Genomic DNA, 27,263 nt, shown 5'->3' on the forward strand with positions numbered 1-27,263 from the left:
TAATAAAAGAACTGAAAGAGCTTTGTGAATGATGAACCTGCTAATACTTAAATAATCAGAGTCAAAATTAGAATATATTTTGTTGGCCAGTTCTTTCTAGGAATCTGACTCTGCATTCATATAACATTTAAAATGTGCCAAGTATCTATTGCAGCACCCTTTACGTAGAGTTACAAGTTCTACTTTTAAAAACAAAACTTTCTAAAAGAGTGTGTGCAGGGGAGAAGCAAGCAGCGAACTTGATGTCCAACCGGTCCGTTTATGTTTGTGAATATGTTCAAGGATGAGGTGAAAAGGAGAAAAGAGATGCAGTGAGGGTTGATAAGGACAAGGCACTGGGCACATACTGTGATCCTTCAGATCTACACTTCATGCCATCCGCCACTGATGGGGCCTGTGTGGCATGCTGGCATGAAACAAAGCACATTAACATCAGCAGAGAACATTATTATTTTTCTTCACAGTGTGAATTTCAATGCCTCCGAATGCCATTGTTTTACTGAGACAAATCTTTCATGTCCTCCATTTTGCATGTGAAAGAAATTTAAATGGAGCAGTTAAGCCAGGGAAAACTTCAAGATGAAATTCAGCCAACAGCTCATTAGTCTGACGGTTATAGCGCACCACAGGTGCTGCGGTATCCTCGCTAACGAGGTAAGCAATGGTCATTAAAGATTCTCACGCACTTACTGGCGACACGCGGCCGTTAACCTTGCTAACCTCTGTGGATTTCAAGAGAGTTTGACGACGAAAGTTACAAATGTTTTTTGACCTTGCCATGCTCTTTTCTAATGAAACCATTAGGAGGAAGATACGCTACTAGACTTCTGTTTTTTTTTTAAAATAGTTAACTTCAATATTATAGGGCCATCTATGAGAATTATGAGGGATAGTTAAGCCAAAAATGTATATTCTTTATGTCATTATTCACTCATGTTTATGTCATTCCAAACATCATCCAGATATTTTTTGCTTACCGTTTTATGAATAATGTGTATTCAAACATACTGCTCACTTGACAAACCATTTTTTGCATACCATATATAACACAAATAGAATACTTTGTAGCATGTATACTATATAGAGGGGAAGTAGGCATATTGAAATGAGGGGATACTCACATACTCTCTTGGGTAGTACTTATTTTGAATAAGAAGTTACTTCACAACCACAAAAAAAGTATGTTCTATATAATCTGAACGCGTGTAGTATGAATGTAATCTGGACGTACTACAATCGCCATGCTGTCATCATCATGTGACCTACCAGCGTTACGTGACTTCTCTCCCATTCATGAATCCTCTCCTGTGGCCTCAGAGGATCATCATATGCACACTTCAAAATCTCGACGGAAGATGTAGGTCATTCTGTAATGTGAATTTTGGACATTGAGTAAGAAACATAGGGGGGAACAGAATCTGATGGCAAATAATCCAGCTGTCAGTATCCGTTCCCCCCATGATGAGAGAATGCTGATTCTATTCTGTGTGTAGATGGAGCTTAACCAGTAACAGTTTAAAGTTAAACATACTTCTTATGTTACATACTGTTTTTAGCCTACTATATAGTAGTGAGATATGCGATTTCAGATGCAGTCTCAGTTTTGAGTCTGTTCTTTTCATCAAATCAGTTGATTCGGTTCGCAAATCAGGCATCAGAGCATCCGAATATGCAACTAGGAATACTTCCCTAGTAAAAAAACAGTAGGCCTATGTGAAAAGAATTCCATGTCCGAATTCAAAAAATTACCAAAAAGGCAAAAAGTACCCGGATTACCTACTACTTCCATCAAGATTCTGAAGTGCGCATCCAATGGACAATTTACTATCCCATGAAGCCACCGGGGAGGCTTTGTGAATGTTTGTGAACCAACAAAACTGATGCTGGAAGGTCAAATGACAACAACAACATGATGAATGTACTTCCGGATTATATTCATTCATACTACATGTATAAGATAAGATACATATAGATGAGATGCATATAATGAGAACCTACTAGTAGGCCTACAGTATGTGATTTCTGATGCAGCCACTGAATGACTTGTTTACAAATCTTGGTAATCGGGGACTGTTTTTTTTATTATTATTATTATTATTATTATTATTGAAAACAACCCTATATTGAACTCTAAGTGTTACACATTTTCACATCACATCAGCTAGCAACACATCGTCACTGTTACCATAAAGTAGCTTAAATATAAAATTCCAAATCGCAAACAAGTATTCAAAATGAAAATGAAAAATGTCTAACACAATGCACTGCATAAAGAGCCATTTGGAGACAATGAGTAATTTAATCTCTCTAGTCCATTTAAGGAAGAATGAAGCTGATTTTTCTCATTCTAAAAAGATTGATTCTTAAATGCAGTGTAACTTCAAATTACCGGACTTAAAGCAAAAAAAAATTCCTAAGTATCAGAAAAACAAACTGTCTCTCTTTACAAAGGTGTTGCTTATGATATAGCCTACTCAAACAATTGTGACATTGTGATAAATAAAGGCCAATACCATTCCTCCCTTCACATTCTGCTCAAGCACTGTTGCCGCTTAGTTCAAGCAACAACACGTCTCATTCCCAGTTCTCCGCTTTGTGCCTATACACTCAAAAATAATATCATTAAGCACACCCTCCTCACCACCACACACAGATTAAAATACACTAGCCCTAGCCAACTGTGTCTGAGGCAAACAAAGCCAAGTTTTTCATGTTACTTGAGATGATGGAAACGGTTTGATCACATTAGAGAGTTGACTTAACTCCAAACAAAACCAGCCTGAATCAAATATATAGTCGCTAAGAACAGTGCGAAACAAACACTTTTCAAATGCATGGTAACATTGCACCAGCAAATTTATTAATTAAATGGTTTAGAACTGAGTTATGTCTCTCACGGAGGATAAGAATCATTTAGTGCCTGTGGTTGACGACTGATGACTGTGATCATATGATTGTAATATGAAAAATTATCAAAACAAAAATATGTAGGCTAGTTAATTATTGTAAATTTCCTAAGCAAACCTCTCAGACTATAACACTAGTTTTTAAACCAATGTTGATGCTAAAGTTGCGATTAAACGTCAGTAGCAACAGAGATATTTTATTCCGTATTGTTATGTACACGCAAGAATAACAGATTATAATAAAATGTAAAAAAACGTAGGGTGGGGGACCTGGTTTTATGCATCAGTTGTTGATTGGATTTTGACATGTGGACGTTGAAATCAAAAGTGGAGGAAGATAAACTGAGCTTGGAGGGGCGGAGTTTAAGCGGACTAAATGATTGGAAAAGTCCTGCATCACCTGTCATTATTACAGAAAGGTCCAGTTGTGACATTTGGATTAAATATTATGAGACAAAAACATTTTCAAAAAAATAAACAAATTCACAGATGAATTGCTCACAATAAGATCCATACATGCATTTAGAAAACAAACAGGGTGAATTTTCATTTCATGCCGACTTTAAGCTCCAAAAAAGATTTTTAAAAAGTAGTTCCTGAACTAGAAAACCAGATCAGGTAAAACATTTTTCTTTTGAACCAATTATTTTCAATGAAAATAACTCTTTTCAGAGATTTTCAGTAAACAACATCTTAAAATCTGGACTTCCTTAAAAGCTAAATAAAATAAAATAAAAATGTAATGGAAATGAGCTTAGCTCTTCTATAAATGTTGTTACAACCCTGTATGACTTGAAGCCTTCCAACAGGATATGTCGAGGAACAACGACAGACTCATTTTCGCTGCATGAAAAAAAAGGTGATATGGACGGTGACTGAACGTGGAAATCGCCTTTTGTGTTCCACGAAAGTCGTGTGAGTTTGAAACAACACGAAAGTGAATAATAACAATTTTCAGTTTAGGAGTGAACTATCCCTTTAAGTGCGGTTTCTCACTCTATGAGCAAATGCCCAGTGCTCCCTGTATAGCCTACCACACACACGGGGGAACTCCGACTATGTTATGTCATTTCCAAGAATTAGGAGAGAGGGTCAGATTCCTGCGTTATGTGGTTTCCCATGTTACACTAATGTACTGTAGGAAAGCGTTATTCTTGGCTGACCGTCAGGACAAAATCAGAAACTCACTGAAATGTGAGTTCGCGCTACATTTCTCAACTTGTTTGAACAATCAAGACAGCTGTTTTGACTCATATTGTTCCGCATCGTTTACAGAAAGTCAGCCTTCGTTTTTAACGTATGAAAAGTGCATTAGCTGGTACGATTGTCACTTAAGACAGTGATTTCTGCAAAAAGCCATGTCCAAGTTTTACTAACAGACTTCATAAAATATTATTTTTGCCAAATCAAGACTTCAAAGAAAAATACTTTGTAAATATGCTTACTAATTCACCAAAATCAATCTCTTTTATCGAATACGACATACATGTAGAAACATGAGGAGACATAAAAACATTTACACGCGGCTAGACCATACCTGACACAGCTGTAAGCCATTTACTCTCCAGGGCAGCGTGCCGTGGTCCGCATCCCATCGCTTGTCAAACGGAATGGCTGCTGACGCCTCTCTCTCTGCGTTATTTGGACGTTCGCGAGCCAACAGGGCTTCCCCTCCTGCTTGTCAAACTGGAAGCGCAATCATGCGTTCAGCTGATCAGGGCAACAACAACAGCCATCGCGCATCGCAAACAGTTCACACCGCACCACCCTGCACGCGACGCCCCGAGGGCCCCGCCCCCTTCCCATGCTCTCGCAGTTCTCAGGGTGATTAATAATCATGAGGTAGTATCCTTCCGCGTCACCTATTGGCCGAAGAAGTACCTTAATTGTTAGCTCCCTCCTCACTGTTAGGACTGTGAGGTGACGTCATGGAACATTCCAAAAATTCCTTGTCCCGGTATTCTTCATTTCAAAGGGACCCTGCAAAACTTGCGTGTTGATCATTCTACAACCAATCAATACTTTTACATATATTTTTTTTAAAGGGATAGTTCTACCAAATTCTGTCATCATTTACCGTATTGTATGGGGGAAGGGTGTGGGGCTGTATCCTGCCCATGTAATAGTTTCATATAATGTATATTATTTATAGTTAAACTGATATTTGTAACAGACAACCTAACCAAACCAAAATATTTAATGGAATATTTGGGTGAGAATCACTTAACACATCCAGAGCAAGTGTTTCACAAGCCGGCCCATCTGGGGGATGCATACTGGGTTGCTTATGTCAGCACTATTCCCACAATTCCCTGACTCAGTTGTACTCTTTAGCAGAACTGAAGCTTCTCAGTTGCACTAATGATAGCATGGCCCACATGAGGACTATTAGTGGGGTTAATCATCAGCATGGACTTTAATTCATTTAACTCTTTCCCAGGGGCATGGAGGAAAAGTAAATCATAATGTTCTGTAAAACATTACTAAACTCCCAGGAAAGTGTTGTCATTCCTTAGTATATTATAAACCAAACCCAAGGAGTAAATTATCACTTAATCTCTTTGTTTCCCCTAAAATTTCCAGAAGCCTTAAAAAGCTTAAAGTTGTACCAGTTCTGCTGGGAATTGATTGATTGATTGATTCATGTATTTTCCCGGTTGGGTTTATATTTCCAAATAGATTATTTCCTAATTGGCCCACCTTTTAACAATGCCCGCAGACGTGAAATGCTCACAACCTTCAAAAATTCACAGACCATGTAAGTTGAGTTCTATCTATTCTGTTGTTTGTTTCTGAATAAACTATGTTCGTGACAATCTAAACACAGTCCCCCTGACTACCATATGACAAATGGTTGACAAAGGAATGCTTTGTTTAACAAATGCAAATGCAGTGCTGGGTCGATACCCGAAGGACAGTTTAATTACTGGGCATAAATATAGCTTACCAAACTCCACGCCTGCCGGGCCTCCAACCTGTTATTATGCTTATTTTATATTTATTTTACAAGAATCAAATTACTCTCATGGAAGCTGAAGAATGGTGTTTGAGAAATTGAGAAAACTTGAATGCGTAAGGTCACAGTGGGGTCGATTAGAGCAACATTGCGTGACAAAACCAGTGTGGTATTGTTCATTTTCCCACCGTAATGCGCAACGGAGTCTTGCTGTGGAATAGGTCAACGTGTTGGCTCTAAAATTAGCAAAGAGATAAGGTAAGACTCTCACCTTCTCTGTGGGGTCAACGCTGTGTATTTAGAAGGCTTAGATGGACTCCTGTAGACTCTTCGGTGTCTGGTAAAGTTCACCTGGCATTCAGGTGATGAGTCATAGCCTACAGCTGCCTGATCCCATCACTAGATGCCACTGTCGTTCAGACTCCCTGTGGAGAGCGAGACGGTTGCTGGCTCCATCGTCATGACAGCCGCCGTCCTCGGCTGAGTCAAACAGGACACCTGACTGGGCATGTGGCTGTGAGGTGCGTGACGGTCGAGTGGTTGGGGGTTTAGGCCATGCAGAGAGGTCTGTTTTGATTGGGTTAACGGTGATTGCAAAGTTCACGCTCTTTGAACTCTATTGGAACACACTATTGTTGGGTTTTCTTTCCTGAGAGAGAGAGAGAGAGAGAGAGAGAGAGAGGGAGAGAGAGAGAGAGAGAGATAGAGAGAGAGAGAGAGAGCGAGAGGGAAGCACAGTAGCAAGGACACTGCGTTGTGAATGCTCCACAGTGTGACAATATGATCCTAACAGGCTTATGTAACAGGGATGCCTGCATGCTCGTCTTCCAGCAGACAACGCTGCACCGACTGTTATATAACTAGATCAGCCTCCCCACAGAGCCGGGCTGCGCCTGTGCATGGCATACAGCAGCCTGCCAAAGATAGGGAGAGAACGAGAGACAGAGACGTAGAGAGTGAGACAAAGAGAAACAATGCTGCCTGCTGCAGGAACACAAAGAGAGTCAGAGATGATGAAGGAGTGTAATGTAATAAATATATTATATTTGGTTAGTGACCTATAATTGTTTTTTAATCCCAAACTTTCTGTTCATTTCCAGGTTTAAAGTCACTATGAAATCAAAATTGACAATTCTTGTCCCATGTTGCAGCATATATTATAAAATATTATGTGCACATAATTTATTTGTTTTTAATTCATGTGCCCTTATAATCTTTAATCAAAATATCGTCCCCTTCCTCTTCTTGTCTCTTCTCTGATGAATTTTGTATTGTTTTTTTTTTTTGGCACGAGGGCTGGAAAACCTGTCATTAATCAATGATCCAATCAATTCCCGTTGGATAAAATAAAGTCCTGCAATTCATATTTTGTTGTTTTATTCACTCGGATATACGTCTCAATAGGGAAGAAAAGAAATTGGAACTTCCATTTCATGCCAACTTTAAATCACCAGTGTTTTTTTTTATTTATCTTTACATTTTATTTCAGTTTTAGTAAAATTTCAGTTTTAGTTTTTGTAATTTTAGTACTTTTTCAAGTTGAAATATTCCATTTATTTTAATTTTATTTGAGCTTAATTTCAGTTCATGAAAATTATTTTATTTAGTTAACAATATGAAAATTATTTTATTTAGTTAACAATAATAACGTTTATACCAGCATGGTATTTCCAGAGTCATTTTTGTAAGGAATATGGGATGCTGTCATACTGTATATGTAAACATTTGATCTTGATACGCATGCAATATAATAGCTCAGAGTAAAATCAATAGGTTGAAATATATCTCACTTTGTTGGCATGTACACCATAATCCTTGTAATATCGGATTTTTCGGTTACTTCCACTACCATGTACATCTGATCCTTCCCCCATTACATGGAGCTCATGTTTTCAAATCCATTCCATAATGGTGGACAGAGATTAAATCTCAGATGAAATCTGAATGTGGAGGAAGATCTTCAGAAAGGATTGAACATGGTAAAATGAGTTATATGGAGGTGATAAGTATCTTATAGCCATATAGTCAAAATATTGAATAAACACATGCAAGTGGGGAATGTTTAGTGAAAGAAATGTGTGTCATTTTCTTTGGGTGCAGATTCTGTCTGTGCCTGACGGTGAGGAACTACAAGGATTTTCTGTTTTTTTCATCTATGACCTTTTTATTCCCTCATAAATTTCCTCTCGTCTCATGCCCATGTGGATAATTAGTGTAGTATTTTTGCATTGAGCAGCAAAAGCTAAAAGTGGTTTCTTGCCCCTGGGCTTCAGAGCAGATAAACCCAACCGGGCAGTAAGGCATCACAACCCTCTGCCACTCTGTTGCCAGACTCTGGGCCTTGTGGAGTCTAATGGGGTGGTAATGTTGGGTAAATGTTTCCAGCACACATGTGCCAGCAGGACCAAAACTCAATTAGCTTTGCTCCATACTGCAATGTAATTCAATGTGCTAGGGTTTTACACTTAAAATGCAATTACACCTCTGACAGCTGCTTTAAGTCATTTCACTATAAGAGCAGCGCCTGCAAATCGAGTACAGTTGCTCTCAATATGATTTTTCTCTCAAAAAGATTTTGTTCTAAAATCCAGTTACAGCTGGTTTTGCAGACTCTCAAATGGTCACATAAAACAGGAACTCCCATGAACTAAAAATGACTGTTTTTTCAAACTTCTTTAGGGCTTGTGCGGCATCATTTCAGGAGCATGTTAGGAACATAGTAGTCTCGCAAAGCAAATTGGCCAAACTGCAGCTTATCCTGGTGTAAACCACACACTTAAGACAACAAAAGGGCATCTGGCTGATATATATATTGTAAACTGACTAATGAGTTTACTAGGTGTGTAAATATGTTTACAGTACATGGATATGGATAGATAGCTATTTAGTTGTTAAAAATGGTCCTGAAAGGTACAATTTTAGATGGATGGATGGATATATAGATTTTTTTTTTCGTTCCCTGAAAATTTGAAATATACAATTTTAATGATGCAGACATTGAGTAACTGATGCAGAATTTCTTCAGCACAACTGTTGTTCTTGAAATGCACATCTGGACATCACATCCCATTGACAGTAGGTTGAGTATCAGCATTGTGATTTCATATCGGGTAAAAGGGGTCCCTGGAGATACACTTACCAGTCTGGCTCTGGGAATTCAGGAGCAGAGAGGGTCAAAGCAGAGACAGAACATCCTGCAGCACTGCTGAGTCAGTGAGTGAGTGTGAGTGTGTGTGTGTGTGTGTGTGTGTGTGTGTGTGTGTGTGTGTGTGTGTGTGTGTGTGTGTGTGTGTGTGTGTGTGTGTGTGTGTGTGTGTGTGTGTGTGTGTGTGTGTGTGTGTGTGTGTGTGTGTGTGTGTTGGTGCTGAGGGAGTGAGATAATTTTGTTGATGTGTCTCTCTCTCTTGTTCATTGTTAGGCGAGCCTGCCTGAGAGCGAGAGTTTCCAGACCGGAGTAAGTAGTTTATATGAATTGATGAGGAGAGTTATTTTTCTTTTATGCTTCTTCCAAAGTTTGTTTCTCATATAGCAATGAGATAGTGTGTGTGCAACTCCGAGAGAACAAAACAAGCCTTTAGATGAAGAGTGGGTTGGGAAATGATACAGTGAACACACATTACTGTAGACTTCAGGGAGGAACACTACATTATACAGACTCAAAACTCAATCTCCCTGGTGAATAAACGGCATGGTTTGCTGGTCTTAGCTAGTTTACACTGGTGTCCCAAACTAAAAACCACTAAAATCATTAAATACAGTATACCACTTGATTAACATAATTGCTCACTAAGGCTGAATTTTTTTTAATCAAAAATATAATAAAAACTGTAATGTTGTGAGATATTTTTTCCGAGTTGAGAGGCTTTAATAACCATGACCAGCAAAACAGCTTAAGCAGTTTTTTCCCCTGCAGAATTTCATTTTAGGGCATTATTGTGACCTTAAAGTGATGAAAATATTCATCATTTTCGTAGTAAAATCATTAAAACATTGAAGAATGCTTCATGCTTAATCTGATTTCATCTAATAATATGTTTGCTTTAGTCTGGCATTGAGAAAGACAGCTGCAAAGCCACATTTGAAAAGTATGGAGAGGCACACATACCCTCCCTGACACATTTATTTTTCTCCAAACATGTTTTCATTCGGTTTTGAGTTGGCACCAAGTTCATTGTTCTTAGAACCTCTGATTCATACTAGGCAGAGTCCCAAAATGCTGGACTCTAACAAGAAGAAACCAAAGGTTTCTGGCAGCAGCTATGAGACAGACCTGATTAAAAATGAGGACAAAGACAATGTGAAATGTTATACTCCACTACAGCAGCCAAAATCAACTGTACATTCCGGTAGCCAAACTGAGAGAGACAGTTCTTCACAGCAGCTATGTGGATCAAGAGTAACATACAGCATGTTCAGTCAATATCTAATCGCTAATTAGGAAGCTTTATCTCTGCAAACACACATTAGCTCTCTGTCTTTATTACTCAGAGTCATTATCGTCTCTCCTCATTGGCTGCTAGCGTTGGTAAAATATAGCCATTTCAATCCTCTATCTCTCTGTAGTTAATTTAAAGTCTAATGAAAATAGACCCACAACCCATTTGACTTTGGTAATCTGACCGGTCATAAGTTTGAGGTCAGTAAGATTTTTTTAAAGTGCCTCTATTATGGATTTTTGAAAATTACCTTTCATGTAGTGGTAGTAACATAGCTCTAAGTGAATGAAAACATCCTGCAAAGGTTTTAAATCTGAAAGTGCACCATATATAAAGTTATTGTCTTTCAAAAGTAAGACTTGACTCTGAGTCAATGAAATGAATAATTTTTCAAACGAGTCATAAGCCGTTTCGTTGTGACGTCGAGAAGAAACATTAGCATTATTGTGCGCGCAGACACCAGGAAAAACTTCAACCTCAAACACTGCAGCTGATTCCTATGGATACTGAACAGCATCATGTCGAGAAGATGCTGTGCCCTACAATGTGAAGGTAAAGCCAGTTTTTTTTTCAATGCCCAAGGACGAGCATGTGAAGAATCAGTGGTTAAAATTAGTTTTTACCACGATACCACAGCAGTATAATCCTAAACTTTTGCTGTGTTCCCTTTATTTCACTGACGACTGGTTCACAAATCTTGGAGTTCAATGTAGGATTCGCAAACCGATTACTCTTGAAAGATGGTGTCAAAATACTTAGTTTTGAGTTGTGTTGGTCTCCTGCTAACTGGTTAACTCACATTATTACTGTCTTACTGAAATACTTCTGCTAATCAGTTGTGGGCCACTATTACATAAAACTGTGTATATTAATGTAGACTGCCTGTCGTCCTCACTACTTTGAGGAAAGATAAAGCATGGAGCAAGATTTGTTTACCAACGTTTATGTTACATCAGTCATTCACTCTAGAGCTCGGCTAATGTATGCACTGTTATTGATACAGTTTCCACATGTTCACCGCAATAAATTAGAAAAATACTCAGTAAATAAATAAGTACAAGTAAAATAATCGGTTTGTTAATGGACATGCACTTGTTAATGCTGATGGTGAGAAATTACAGTTGCAACATCTCATAATGTACCTCAAACTGAGTAGCGTTTCACTGAGGAATGTCCAGCTCGAGTCGTCCTTGCGATGGAGGTTCGGGTTGAAGAACTAGTTCATCCAATGTTTCATCATCGTACTCGCGCTCGGATTGATATGGTAAAATCGACGGCATTGTTTGTTACTGTGTTTAGTTTACGGTGTAGGAAGCCTTGGGACAAGCAGAGCTGACGTTGTTATGGCAATGGCCGTTTTTGTTGTCGACACGCGCGCTGTACGTGGTAAACCAATCACAACAGACTGAGCTGTCTGGCCAATCAGAGCAGAGCAGGCTCTTGGAAAAGAGGGATTTAGAGGGATTGATTAATCTGACGAGTCATTTGAGAATCATTGAAAATGTGGTGATGTGGAAGTGTTCTGTATATTGTGAGAAAAAGAAACAGTTTTTTGACCTTGGATGGATGTTGTATTAGACTCCAAAACAACATTAGGAAACTTTAAAATAGCATAATAGGGGCACTTTAATGTTTTAAAAAAAGTTTATTATGCATTTGAGTGTAGTTACAGTGTACTTACCTAAGAAAGTAGTGGGTAATAACTACATGGGTTAGGTTTAGGGGTAGGTTCAGAGTTAGGACCCACTAGTTATTACCCAGTTATTGTAATTAGTATAGTATGTACTTGGGGAACAGGACTACAAAAATACAATACAAACAGTAATAATGTTAAATATTATTCCAATTTCAAACTTTCAATATATATTTTAAATGACAACAGCTGACAATGGTAACAGTTGTGCTGCTTATTATTTGTGTGGATACCAGGATAATTGAGTAGAAAGATTAAAAGAACAGCATTTATTTGAAATAGATTTTGTTTAGTAACAATGATAATGTCTTTACATTCACTTTTGACCAAATTAATGCTGAATAAAAGTATTTATTTATTTCAAACAAAATGTAAAAATTGTCAAATTTCTGTAAATAAAAATTCTTACTGACCCTAAACTTTTCAATGGTAGTCTATTTCTGAAATTGTTTTTTAAAATAAATAATTAATAATAAATATAACTGTGTGACGCTTGATTTTATCCACCTGGAACTGATTTGATTATAAAAGGTGGGTATATCAGTGTATCACACAAGATTTGAGACCCAAATGCAAGTTTGCAGTCCATTCAGTACCATCATGGACCCCTGGTTGAAAACCTATATGGACGTAGACTTTCTGGCTTTAACATAATTTTCTCTTCCTGCAACTTTCATAGCAGAAAAGTAAAGTACAGTAGTTCAGTAAGTTGCTTTTTTATTTGAAATTACGTTTTTTCTTTGAAATAACAAATGCAAAGAACATATATTAAGAAAGTAAATAGTCAATTCTGCTCCAATTGCAGGTTATAGCCATATAGTATGCACTTATTTTCCTCTCGTTAAGAACGGCTAATGTCAGAAAATCTTACATACCATTAGCTAGTGTACTAGTCCTTGGAATAAGAGCAAGGCAAATCATAGAAATTGTATTAAATATCAATTGGAAACATTCATAAATATTTCAGAGTATATGCCATTCAATGTTTAAACTTCAGTGCTCTCATAAAACCACATGAAATACCCCATAGCCTGCCCACAGAGGGAAATAAAGTGCTACTGAGCTCTTGACGTCGACTCATGGGTTTGTAACACACCCACCTGGTTCTAAAGGAAAACCACAGAGAGTCATGGAACCCTGACCTACAGATACAGACCTCAGCCGTCTTTCTGCTGCGCTAGTGTTACACAAGTGTGCAGAAACATACTAACACTATTAGCAAAACACTATTGCATAAGCAGGCATTATCTATGCTTAGTCACGCTGCCAACTGATAAACCACACATTTGAGAAGAGGGGCCTGATTTTCAGGGCCCAAAAGCACTTAACATTCAATACCTTCCTTATCCACAAGCCACTCATAACATCTCCAGCACTGAGAGGAATTTACGAAACACATTCCCTTTTGGTATCGCTGCTTTTGAAACAGATTTTTAGGCGTATTTTTCATAGTTATCTTTGGCAATAGTAATTTAACTTTTTTTGCTGCTAATGCTGCCAAATGCTAAACAATTGTGAGCATAATAATTGCTTGTAACTGGAAGAGGGTTTTGTGGTCAGTGAGGCGAGTTTGGGGCACTGAGACTAAATTGGCTAAACGAAAAAAGCATACACATGGATGGAGAAAGAGGAAAACCAGCACTTACAAGATTCAGATACTGATTTAATTATTGTTTTTACCTCCAACAATGTGTCATTTGAAAACTATGAAAAACTGCTGACATGAAATTGCATAACTGTAGAATCGAGTAATTAAAGGGCACAATGTTTGAAGAGTGATGGCCATCAGTATTGAGAAATGCATGTTTTCCATGATATAGAGATAAAATCAGCAGCACATCAGTTCCACCTGGTGGGCAGACAGCAAATAAAAATACAATCTTCTCATTATGTTCTATGAGACTTGATTTAAATGGTCAGCAATGTTTTGATGTTTAAATGGAAGGGGTGGTTGATTATGATTTCCCTTTTCTAACTTTAGTTAGTGTGTAATGTTATTGTTTGAGCATAAACAACATCTGCAAAGTTACCATGCTAGAAGTTCAAAGCAAAGGGAGATATTTTCTTAAAAAGAAATTGCTTTTAGGGACTACACAACATTCCTCCCGGATTAGTGACATCACTAACCCTCAAATTTACATAAACCCCTCCCCAGGGAACGCGATTTATAGATTATCATGACAGAATATGGTAATCAATGACTAGAAGATAAATATACCTAAATACATCAATTAACCATTCAAAAACGTCCTGTTGCATTCTACATGTCGTCACTTCTTCTAGAGTCTCTGCATCTTTGTCTGACTCCGCTTTGAACATAAAAGGCTAAAAGTTTTTGAAATTGTCAGTGCATTTCTGTGTGATGTGCAAGGACACAAGCTGTTGTAGCTCCGTCCTCTGTGCAGGGAGCAGCAGCTCATTTGCATTTAAAGGGACAGACACAAAAACGGCACGTTTTTGCTTTCCCTCAAAAAGTGGCAATTTTATAGTATAGGGTATTTTGAGCTAAAACTTCACATACACACTTTGGGGACATCAGAGACTTATTTTACATCTAGTGAAAAGGCCATCTAGCAAATGTATATTTCTAGCAAATACCTTAATTATAATAATAATAATAATAATAATAATAATAATAATAATAATAATAATATACACTTATGTGGTGGGGCCTGTAGGGAAAACATATTTAGATTTAGATCAGATCGATACAGTTAAAAGATTCGACTCTGGCAAACCAACCCATTATATGAGTTTATTGAAATATATACAGCATACACACTAATCAAACAACGCCAGATCACTGAAATAGTACATTCACAAAAACAACTGAAAGGCCAATATTGTTTGAAAATGAAATGTTATAAAACAGCAAAGGCACTTCTCCACAGGTCTGAAATAAACCTGTTTGCTTTTGATAAGACGGGTAATCGCTGAAGGCACATGAAGGATTACTAATCTTGTATGTTGCTCCTAATAATAGACAACAGATGAACCATCATGCTTGTGTAAAACTGTTACTTTGGAAAAAGGTAAACTATACTATATATACACAGTACATACTTCACAATCAGTTTCTTCCAATGTCAGAAGCATAGCACGAGCAATACCGAATGACTTGAGGCAGACACACCTACAATACTTAGTTATGAAATTTCATATTTTGCTTTCATAACAAAAATAACTAAATATATGGTTTTCGTCAATTTTAAAACATTTTTGTCCAAAAAATCTTATGTAATTTAACTCCAGCATGTGCTTACAAGAAAAATTAATAACAAAAATAAGTATTTCAGTGTAGTCACAGGCGGAAAGCTTAACAAATCAATTTTCGGGAACAACATCTACCCATTAAATACATAAATTATTAACATATTAACCAGCCCTGAACTGTTCATTTATATGCAAGTGCTATTAATTTTTTTTCCCACACTAAATGACCTATTGCCACACTAAAGTACATTTTACTTAAGCATTCTGCCAAACGACAAGCTAGATATGCTAACATGAGGGTCTGATGGGATGGCAGCACCATATTATATTAATTTGGATCAGTGATATATAATACAGGACAGCCTGTAGTTCATGGAAGTGCTGGAGACCCTGGCCAATGTGTGTGACCTCACGGTAGAGTATGGTGTAGTGAGCTGTACTGGGGAAGGGTGTGTCAGATTGGGCTTATCTCCTGGATGCACACGTTTTAGGGGCTCTACAGAGGACCTGGAGTGAAAACAATCCCCTGTTCAAGCCCTCCAGTGCACGTGGGTTCTCCACGGTCCTCTCTCCCAGTTGAGAAAAAAACGTGCTAAATCAGAGTGAAATTGTATATTATAGAATGTCTATTGTACAATGCATTGAAGAAGACCCTGATGTTGAAATGCTATCACTGTAAAAAAGGTTTCCTCTTCAGGTAGAGTAGGTTTCTAGCAGCAGTATTATGCATATTAGTATTTGTGGCTGACCACTACGTTTCTAGTATAGTTATTGAGTTTATTTGTTGCACTGGAAATGTGTGGCGTCAGATTTGAGTAGCACACACCTGTTAAATCGTCGAGTAGTGCTGTTTCCTTAATGCAATACAAAATAAACTTTAGCAATTTTGACTTTATAAAACACACTTATAGCAATATTGTGTTTTTATTGTCTGCGAAATAACCCTTAAGGACCATGAGAAGTGAATGATTGAGGGTATCGACAACACAGTAGAAGCAAAAAAGTTTATATAACCCATTTTCTTCATGTATCCATCATGTGTGGGGACAAAAACTGGTGTGCATCAGGTGTCAAGCCTCACTGAAAGTACTGAGAAGCACCCAGTCAGATAGTAAATCTAATGATGGCAACTTTTCTTTTTAATCCTCACGTGTCGTGTGTCAAGTTACTGAAGTGTCATTTTTGTACCTTTTTTTATTTTTATAAATACGTCACGGAATCATATAACTTTGTTTTTGTCCATGCAATTTCATAAACTTGTAAGTACCTATTAGCCTTATGATACTAGTCACGAATGGTCTGTTTCAGATTTGAATTGCTTTCAATCATGCTATTTAACGTTTTTTGGGGGATTGTAATATTTTGAACACAACACAAACACAGACAGTTTGAATGGGTGAGGGAGTCTCACCCACTCAAGCTCAGTTGAAGTCTCGATTGGAGAATATGAGAGGAGCCACAAGCGTCCACAGGTAGAGCCCCAGACTCAGCCAGCTGGAGCAGATCTTCACCCACACTGCAGGCATAGTGCTCTGCATGACCTGAGTGGTTATTTCAGGTCTAAAGATGGATGTAAGGGAAAGGAAAAAAACAAACAAACAAGGATTTAGACCTGAGCCAATTTATGATGCAGTTCTGTTCCATTCATTATAAATGCATGAAATAATGACTGGTACATTTTTCAAAGTTTCTCCTTTTGTGTTCCACCAAAGACCAAAGGTATAGGATGACATTATGAGTAAATATTGACAATTTCCATTTTTAGGTGAACTATACCGTAAACTATAATAGGACTTTTTTTTTTATTACACTTTATCTTTATATATATGTGTGTATAAAAAAGATGAACTCAAATTGTTTGCCACCATACTCCAGAATCAAAAAATTAAAGAACGAACACTTACTTATACCAGTTAGTGAGAGTCATCATGATGTAGAGAGAGGCCAGAAAGAGGTGGAAGTGGAAAAAGGAGTAGTTGTATGTGACACCTTCCTCTTCATTATCCACAACACGCCGCAGACCATCTTCACCCATCTCCTCTCCTCCCACAGAGCCCTTTCCCTCTTCTGTCTGCATCAGCCTGTTCACCTGAGCGTTACTGGATGAACGAATGCTGAAAAGAGAACATACACATGGACAATAGCATGATAATGATCGTCACTTCCCTCACATTAATATTTATTTGATGATAAGCTAGATTGGGGGGAGAGTTTAAAAAGAGAATTTTTTTTCTGATGTGGTGAAATACAAATATTTTCATATAAAAAACATTTATGCCATATAGTATTATACTTTTGAAAGAAATTAATCATTTTATTTAGCAAGAATGCATTAAATTGATCAAAAGTGACAAAGGCTTTTAAGCGGTTACAAAAATATATATTTTTCAAATAAATGCTGTTCTTTTGAACTTTCTATTCATAAATGAATCCAGAATTTGTTTTTAAATAAGGATTATGTTTTAAAATTTTAATATCCTATACGGTGTAACACTTTACTGAGCTTTTGATCAAATAAATGCAGCATTGACGGGCAAAATAATACCTATTTAAAAAACAATAAAATAATTTACCAACCCCAAACTTTTGAACAATAGTGCATATATTAGTCCCACTCAAAATTCTGAATGAAAATAAACAGAAATCTGTGTTTGAAAAACCTAAATTGTTGATACAAACTGAAAAATATTTAAGATTCTGCACCATTTCTAGTCACTACTCAAATAACAGATTTATGACACTGAAAATGTTGAAGGTTAAAGTTACCATCTAACTAACATTTTTTTTATTTACTTGCCAAGGCAAATTTGTTCTCACATTTGCTGCTTGGCTAATGTTAATTATAAACCTTGCCAACAGGCGTCAACATCTGACACCACTGATCAATCAATCCATTTCTGGTGCATGAAAAAAAATATTTCGAGGCAGTCACATGATTAAACTAAAAAGCCTTTAATACGCTGGGCTGGGTTAATTCATTAAAACATTAAAAAGGTTGATCAACGCGTTTTGGCAACAATGAACATCCAGTTCAAGATTCTTAAACTATTAGCAATTAGTGAATCATCAAAACAGCTGGCTAACCCATCTCTGGTTCAGTTAATTATAATGTTAAATTTTAGTGTACAATAAATCAGCATGGAAAACACCAGTTAACTACAGAAGCTGATGTAGAAATGTAGATGGTCTTTATGCATTTTAATAACAAATACTAATAGTAAAGAAGAGCTCAGTGAAATACACAAAAATCTAAATAATGTTCACATTTTTTTTGCTTGATGTACCTGGCATAAAAGGTGCAGAAGAGGAAGATAACCAATCCCACAATGCCTTGAGCATCCCACCACTGCACCATCCCAGGGGAGCTTGTGGGCATTGCCTCAGTTGTGCTGATATTGGACACCAGGCTGAGCAAACTAGGGTTACATTCACGATCTATGGGTCGAGTTAGAAAAATAAAAGGTTTAAAAGTGAACATACTAAATCATAATATAATTTAATTACAGCAATTAATCACATACTTCACTACTAAACACTGTGATTAAACACTACAACCCTAGTGGTCAGCTAATCACATTTTGCAATGCTTATTTGGATTGCTAATAGGTATATTTACTAGATCATAATATGCATACTAGACCATAACAGAATGTAGGTAAAGAGGGCTGAATTCATAATCTGGATTCTGACGGGTAATTTGGTATTATTCGGCAAGGAGGCTATAAAGGTTGAGCATCTGGTTAATATGACACTACAAAACTCACCAAAAAAAGCATCAACCTGAGTAGGTTCATAATGAAAGCTCGTAAAATCAGAAGAGGGACTAAAGTCAGGTATTTTTTTTTAGTACATATTTTCTGAGATTTTCTTGCGTGACTTACTAGGATTGTTGGTCATGGCAGACCAGGTGAGATACATAGTGTACAGGGTAATAATAGAGGACTGAAGCAGACCAGACTGAGGTGAGGCATCCTGAAAATGCATGCAAAAATAAAGAAACATATTTATTGAAGTACACATCAGATTTTGTAAACACCAGTGAAGCTTGTATGAAATTACAGAATCTAAACTACAGATTTTCACAGTGAAGAAAGCTTGTCTGTTGTGGCAGGCCAGCACTGATAGTCTGAATGCAAAGAAGGGAACAAGGAAGTTTCATTTAAAAGACAAAAGCTGGAGGCTAATGCAAACAGTAGATGACCTTCAGTACAACGAGAGACTGTTTTCTTATGCACATTATAAATCAGCATTCATGTCAGGATTTGTGTACTGAGGCAAAATGTTACATATTTCAAACAGCTAGTTAAAGCAGTTTTGCTTCACATTCAAGGTCTTAATGCCTTAAAGGGGATGTCTAATGATATTTCATGCATTCTGACCTGTTTACACTGTTAAGAGTTGGATTCTCATGCTAAACATGGCCAAAGTTAAAAAACAAAAATGTCTGTGCCAAATACACTTCGTATAAAGGATTCGTATACATTTCAGAATGTTTTTTTCCGAGTATGGCCCTGTATGACGTCATAATGGGTGGAATTCCTTGTATGGGCAGTTCTCCTGGAAGAGCACGTACACACATCAACCAGAGCAAGAGCAAGAGCAAGAGCAAGAGCAAGAGCAAGAGCAAGAGCAAGAGCAAGAGCAACGCCCATCAATGTGCTTAGATCGGGTTACGGAAGCCGCAGGCAGCGCTGTCATTTCGTTTTTAGACCACGAAATCAACAATGCCACCAAAGAAGTGTTTTTTTTTTGGTTGTGAGGGAAAGATAACCTTGTTCCTTCCCCTGTAACCTTCCCAAAGTACAGCATTAGGGGAACAGTGGATGCAGTTAGTTTTTCCGTGGCAGCAACGGAGTTGTGCAAGTGTATTTGTTTGTTCCCGGCATTTCGTGACAAATGTTTTATAAACAAGGCCTAGTTCGACGCTGGATTTGCAGATCGTTTAAAACTGAAAGATGGAGCGGTCCCAGTGCTAAAATATCCTGGTCAAGAGTCAGAATTGCAGGCGGTAAGTAACATCAAATGTCTGTGTTTTGTTGGCAATCGGTGCATAAGTGCATATAATGTAAACAACACAAACATATAGTGAATCAAAAGTTATCCAGCCAGGGATAATGCGATGATGTATAGCGTGATTTTTTAGCTCCGCCCACGGCATGTCTCCAGGAGCTCGGCTGTTTTCGGAAAGAATCGGTAGAGCTGTAAATGTCTTTTATAAATCTGATAAAACTTAAGACTCTACAGAGATATGAAGGATGCAATTCTACTCTATAGGTCCTCAAGATTAACATGAGGTTGCTTGAAACTGTGTGTTATGTCCCCTTTAATATGTTTTCTTGGCCTTTAAACAATATGTTTTTAAATTTGGGGGAAACATCACAGAACATTGCTTGCTAAATGGACCTCAGGAAAATAATCCCAGAAGGTACTCTTTGGTTGGGTCTCAAATGTAAAAATTAGGAAAAAAATCCAAAAGCACTTCTTTTAGTACAAAATGTTAAAAAGCCTTTGTTGTTTTGGCTAGTCATTTCCCAAAACTACACACTGATTTCACTATACACCCTTCCTTATGCTGGGTTCAGACACGATATTAAACAAATTTTGGAACGATCCGTTTGACGTAGGATGTTGTGGTGATTCGTAAACGACAATGGCCGTAGAGACGCAAGAACAGATCGTTTAATCTCATATAGAGTGTCATACTGGAAGAAGTTGGCATGAAGTTGACCAATAGGAGCACCGAAGCTTTTCCGTATACTTTCCTTTTAAACATGGCGAAACAAAAGAGAGATGATGGTATTGGTGCTGCGAGGTAGAATCATGCAATGGGAGGAAAGGTTTGTGGATCTTTGGCAACAATACTCCTGCCTTCATGATGTTTCTTCGAGTGTCTACGACGACTGAGTGAATAAAGATAAATGGCGAACGAGGCTCTTCGAAGCGGCACTTCAGCAACTCAACGTTTAGCATTAAGATAACATACCGCTTTGGTAGTTTGTTTACACTCTTGTTTACGGAAGACGGCCGTTAGTTCCGCCGTCTCTATGACATCACGCACGTCGATAAGGACGGCGAGTGATGATTGGTTTGGAAGCAACATGTAGTCTGACATGTTTCTTGTCCATGACACAAGAATTTTAAGAGTCAATATTGCATAATCTGACACAGTGACTATCGTAATAGGCAAAGACATTGTGTAGTCTGAACATGGCATTAGAGTGTGTTTCTGACACACTTTTTGTAAAAGAAGTGCCTTGGAATTAGTTTTTTTGTATGTTTTTACATTTTGTTGAAGGGAATTTTGAAGAGAAGAAATGAGACAGAATGATAAGTACTCTGACATGTGCTTTAATACTTTACCTGCACTTTTGGCAGAATGGAAACCACAGATATGATGACGCAGAGAATAAGGTTGAAGCTGATAAAGAACTTGTGTTCGGCGCAGTTGTCAGGTTTGGTGTAGTATAGATAAAACAGCACAATCGCAGCAAAGGCAAGGGCGTAATGCAGGATTGTGAAGAACAACAGACCTGTAGACATAGGATATAGTCTCATGTTTCTTTCTCGGAAAAGAGTAGATTGAGACACACCTCTTTGCAAGCCAATTGTGATGAACAGGATGTCTTACTGTGTATCTGCTCTCTACGTACCCGAGAACCAACATTTGTTGTTGCCCTCCTCAGCATTCCTAACCCACACCTCATTCCAGGAGTGGGCAAAGTCAATTAGGAGGATGAGCTGGATCAGGATGAACATGAAGGAGCCAACAATACCAAAGTAGAACCAAACTGTAATAAAAAAGAATAAAAGGAAACAGCTGGAAACAGTTGTGCTTGTGGAAACTGCGTACATGCGTCACACCCATGCGTATGGACAAAAAAAATCAACAATAACAACACTGGGATATTTCTCAAAATATTTTCTTGTGTTCTGCAGAAGATAGAAAGTCATATATGTTACTCACATGGTGTTGAGTAAATGATGACAGAATTTTCATTTTTGGGTGACTTATCTCTTTAAACTATTTTTATAACTAGGATTAATAAAACATGCTTCCCTGAAGGGCCCATTTTTTCATACTTAGATTCACAATGAAGCATACTAATGTCAAGATCTTGTTTTGGAAGTTACCCATGATCTCTGAACACAATGTACCTCATCTTTAATTCCACACCATGAAGATTCTGGCAAGACAGTAACAAAGCATTCTCCCTGCTAATGTAATATGCTATGAAAAAATAATAACATCCTATTCTACTTTCAATACCCATTTTTTTCCCATGCATCTCTGAGCATTCAAAACAGTCATTAAAAAGTAATCGACTTTTTCCCAGCAGAAAACCAGGCATTTTCTGCATCCCTTGAAATTGAGGCCTGCGTTTCTGGCTTCCCAAAATAACATTAGCATGTTTTTGCTGCATTTAGAGCTTAACATCATTGTCATGCTGTCATTGTATTTCCCTTTGCAAATATATGAAAATGGAAATTGTCTAATGATGTTCTGTTAAAGGATGAGTTCAACCAAAAATGTACCATCATGAAATGTGCCATCTGGGATGAAAAAGGCTCCGACAGTGATGCCAACTAGGATCAGAAACTTGAAGAACCAGAACCTGTCGACAAAGTATTTAATGATAAAATCAAGCTAATTTAAATTCATGTAATAAATGTTACAAAAAAAAAACAAAAGCAGAATAAATTAATGGTCATAAAGCATAAGTCAGACTCACCCGTTCTGAAAAGCAGCGCGAGGGTCTTTGCTGCTTTTTACACGAATCATGATTGCAGAAAAAAGGAAAAAGAAGCACGCCATAGCAAAGCACATGCGGTAGACTGATTTGTAGCCGAGAATCACGTCACAGTTAACATGGTTGTCGATCCCTGGTATTGTGGTCCCCCCTTGACAAAAGCCTGGAATCTGAAGAGACATTAAGAACAGTGAAAATCAACACAATGCTTTGGAAGCACACGTGAAGTAAATGCACACTGATGGTGGACCCACCTTGCGGAGCTGCGTCTCCATGCCCGGCAAGATCATGATTACAGACACCAGTGTCCCCAGCAGGAGGAAGAAAGAGAAGACCAGCCGGGTGACGGTGGAGTTGTTGGAAGAAGGACAGCAGCCACAGAGCAGACATGGAGCAGAGCCACACAAACATGAGGCCTGTAACATGGAAGGAGTAAAAGGAAGAGCAATTATATCCCCAGTTAACATGGGGTAGCATATTGATTAATTGCCACAATTTGCCAGAAATCACAAACAATCTGGAAAACATTTGAAACTTTAATATACAGTGTGCAGAAAAAGATTTCTTACTAGAAAATAGATGTACTGTAGATCAATCCAAGGTTTGTGGTCAGTGAGATTTTTTAAAAACGTTTTTGAAAGTCTCTTATGCTCACTAAGGCTGCATTTATTTGATCAAAAATATATAGTAAAAACAGTAATATTTTTAAATATTATTACAATGTATAATAACTGCTTTCTATTTGAATGTGTTTTTAAAATGTATAATCTTCCTGTGGTGGCAAAGCTGAATTTTCAGCATCATTACTTAGTGTCACATGATCCTTCAGAAATCATTAAAATATGATGATTTGGTGCTCAAGAAACATTTCTTATTATTATAAATTTTGAAAACAGTTGTGCTTCTTAATATTCACGAATAAACTGTGATGCACATTTCTTTTAGGATTCTCTGAATAGAACGTTCAAAAGAACAGAATTTATTAAAAAACAATAATTTATTTAACATTATAAATATCTTCAGTCAATTTTGATCAATTTAATACATTCTTGCTATATAAAACTACTGACCCCAAACATTTTGTATCAATATAAAACATTAACATTAATCACAACTGATTATAGTATATATAACTAATCTATTGCACTGTAGCCTATTCCGGCTCCTTTGTTACGAATGTGGTGTCTGATTTTTTCTGTTTTTGATCAATTTACTACTTTTACTTCAATACAGACTGTAGACTAAAACACTGGTATTTACATTTTATTTTTTATATGTAATTGATATGAGAAAAAAAAATCATATCAGTATTCAGCATATTCCCTGTCATTATTGTTGTGCGGTGACACAACTGATATACATCAGGTGGTGCAACCATGTAAATTCTTGATTTAAACTAACAAATAATAGGTCAAAGTGTGAACAAATTCCTGAAACTAGATTGTGAATAGTTATTGTATTGAATACATTTACTGGTATACTTGTACACGTTGTATGATTATGTTTGTGTCTTTTAAAGTAAAGATACTAACTTAGAGCATCTTTTCATGACATTCATGAATATATATAATTTTATAAAAATGACCAGAGAAGGAAGGATTTGTTGACTCTATTGAGGCAGGAAACAGTCAGAAAATCATTGCTAAAGACTTTCCAGTCATGCATATTGTATAAAAGTTAAATTAAGGAAATTCAACACATGACTGTTACTCATACTCAGAGTGTTGGTCGGCTGAACACCAACTCCGTAAAATTATTACAAAAAACATTATTGCCACTCATTTCTATATTTCTCAAAAACTACCTGTAGACTGAACTGAAAGACTGTATTGAAGACAGATCAGAAAAAGTGTCTTACTGGCACAAATATTAAGTGTCAAATGAAAACAACGCTTTTCCCAAACTTAACAAGTAACCCATCCTAACTATAATATAAAGTGTTGGGAATATTGTTTGTCTGTACTTAGAATAGATTTGGCTGTCATGCAGTGTGTTTTATACCAACAAGTAGTAGAATCAATGTCAGTGAAATAATCATTTACTGAAAATGGGTCATTAACAGAATGTTGGATGGCATGGAAATGCAAAAGCCAAATTCAAACTACAACACTTCTGAAACGAAAGTGGTGTATTTTGGAACTCTCAAGTCAAAACCCTGATCCTAAAACCAGCAGATGAAAGCAGTTCAGTCAGTTTTATTAAAATAAATCTCACTAGTGTCTATCTATAGGTAATAATTCATCTACTTTTTTCCCCCAATTGCCACTAATAATGTTCCAATAATGTTGGAAATTCAATATGTACAAATATTTTATGTACTTTATGCATGTAGATACTAGCTTATCTAACATATTCTATCAGATCTCTTTTATTTAATAGCACATTTCAGCTTCAAGTCCTTTCTTTCAGCTATAAAGGTAGCTACACAGATCAGAGCCTCATTTTAAATATTTTTTACTATTGAACTGAATTGAATTGAATTAAAAATGAATTCTTAATGTGTAGGTTTCAATTCTTTGAAAATGGGCGTTGAACATTAGTACTGGTGAACTCAAATTGTTATTCTGAAAACCTGTATAACCTGAACTACTATGAGCAAATCATATAAAATAAACCGCATCGAAACTACAAGAATAACGTTAGATCTCACCGAATGTTTCATTTAATCAAACTTACATCGTTATTTGTTATGAAGCCATGTGAGACTTGTCATAATAGATATCAATGCAAATATGAACATACTTCCGTGTTGGTGGTTTTCAGCAAAATCTCTCCAAAATTACAAATTTTCCGTTAACTTAACTTACGTAAAAAAAAAATGATCAATACGTTTTCTTAGTTATATTAGTCTGTATTTTCTGTTCAGATGACGATTTAGCGATGCGGTCAAGAGGCAGGTCAGTTAACGTTAGCTAAAACGTGGCAAATTAAACAGAATACTTACACAGCTCGCGAGAGAGCACAACGCCATACAGGCTCCCATTTTTTATTTAAAAAAAATAAACAACTCCAAACCGTCAGAACTCAGAATACATTGAGGTGTTTCTCTTATTTGGTCAAATGATTCTGGTATTTGAAGCTAGCTATTCTAACTGACATTTGACAACTTGGGATATTTCAAAATAAAAGTACCTCTTTTTAATATACCTTATTAAAAGTGTGAATCTTAAGTGCTAAAGTAGGTTGATGATACATAATTCCAGCTTTTTAAATAATAAAAGCATCGAAGATTTTTGTAAATTGCTACATTTATATGTTCTCCCATAAACTCGGTTTTATTTTTATATAAATGTATGCTTCAGTGTAGTGTTACATTTTTTATGTAGTGGTATGTTTATTGTAAACGATGTATATATTACTTATGATTATCTTTTACATATTAATTACATTTGCATACTAGTAAGTAATCTTTATGTTAAGTTTAAAATTTTGTTCCTACCTAATTTAATTACATAGTCTATTATTATGTATTTTTCAAACCCTATGGTGATAAATAACCATAAATACACAGCCTATAATAAAGCAATACAAAATAAATTGATTTCTTATTTACATTAATGTGACTTGAGTTATAAATGAGACTGTGATTTATCTGAGATGACTTCAACAAATTTTATTTTGAAACATGAGCTCAGCAAAGGCAATGATCTGTTCAAAGTATGCATTTGAAAATACATTTATTTTGAAATAAATTTAATTTGTGATGTTGATTTTTAAATATATTTGATAATATTCAATGCTATAAATAGCTTATATTCCATTGATGATATCTGTACTAAAGTGATAACATATTTTGATTAATTAGGTCAGATATTTCACAAACAGAAGTAAATAATTAACCTACATCTGTTTTTTCACTGCAGTGGGTATTGAAGTGAAAATGCTATTGGATTTATGAGTGCATATCTGGATGAATTTAGATAAGAATGTATTCCAGATCATAGGGCATACAGGGAATCTGTGAGAATATCTGCAATTTTGAAGCATAATAGTGCTGATCATAATAGCTTAATCCTTCATGGTATTAACATAATTATTATGAGTAATACCAACTTTTTTTTAACAGTGACAGACAGGGGCGGATCCAGCTCCTGCTATGAGATGTAACGTGGGCAGTTTGTTGGTGCCAGGGTGGGTAGCCTATCTATGATTTTTATTATTTTATTAGATCTACAAAAATACGGTTATGTTAGATATAGATTTCACTCTTATAGCTTAGGTTACAAATTTTAATTAAGTGACAAATTTAAAAATCTGACTTAAGATTCTATAAGACATTAGAGAATCCAATAGGGAATGGTGATATTTTAA

General features: G+C 36.6%; 2 protein-coding genes across 2 annotated transcripts in view; both read right to left on the minus strand.

Annotated features, from left to right (window-relative positions):
• Window positions 1–4,699, minus strand: part of hivep3b (HIVEP zinc finger 3b) — a 79,504-nt gene extending 74,805 nt beyond the window's left edge. Inside the window, exon 1 of the mRNA XM_077217836.1 lies at window positions 4,444–4,699. The gene's annotated coding sequence lies outside the window, so the exon portion shown is untranslated. The remainder of the gene's footprint in view (window positions 1–4,443) is intronic.
• A 10,033-nt stretch (window positions 4,700–14,732) lies between these two features.
• serinc2l (serine incorporator 2, like) lies at window positions 14,733–26,113 on the minus strand. The gene is made up of 10 exons (XM_077217483.1): window positions 25,897–26,113; window positions 23,207–23,368; window positions 22,935–23,122; window positions 22,738–22,817; window positions 21,855–21,992; window positions 21,565–21,734; window positions 19,086–19,176; window positions 18,489–18,639; window positions 17,109–17,318; window positions 14,733–16,764 (listed from the first exon to the last, which is right to left on the minus strand). Exons 1-10 carry the CDS (start codon window positions 25,933–25,935, stop codon window positions 16,626–16,628), a joined length of 1,368 nt encoding a protein of 455 aa, XP_077073598.1. The 5' UTR covers window positions 25,936–26,113; the 3' UTR covers window positions 14,733–16,625.
• Window positions 26,114–27,263: the final 1,150 nt, after the last annotated feature.

Source organism: Siphateles boraxobius, unplaced genomic scaffold (genome assembly GCF_051911475.1).
Source record: "Siphateles boraxobius isolate OS27281-9 unplaced genomic scaffold, OSU_SipBor_1 12, whole genome shotgun sequence".
NCBI lineage: Eukaryota > Metazoa > Chordata > Actinopteri > Cypriniformes > Leuciscidae > Siphateles > Siphateles boraxobius.

Excerpts from the sequence above, each read along its gene's own strand:
- serinc2l (XM_077217483.1), bottom strand. The coding sequence starts at position 25,935 with ATGGGAGCCTGTATGGCGTTGTGCTCTCTCGCGAGCTGT. Across the intron at positions 23,369-25,896 it reads TGTGCTCTCTCGCGAGCTGT|GCCTCATGTTTGTGTGGCTC; the intron begins GTAAGTATTCTG and ends TCCATGTTACAG. Across the intron at positions 23,123-23,206 it reads TGGAGACGCAGCTCCGCAAG|ATTCCAGGCTTTTGTCAAGG; the intron begins GTGGGTCCACCA and ends ATGTCTCTTCAG.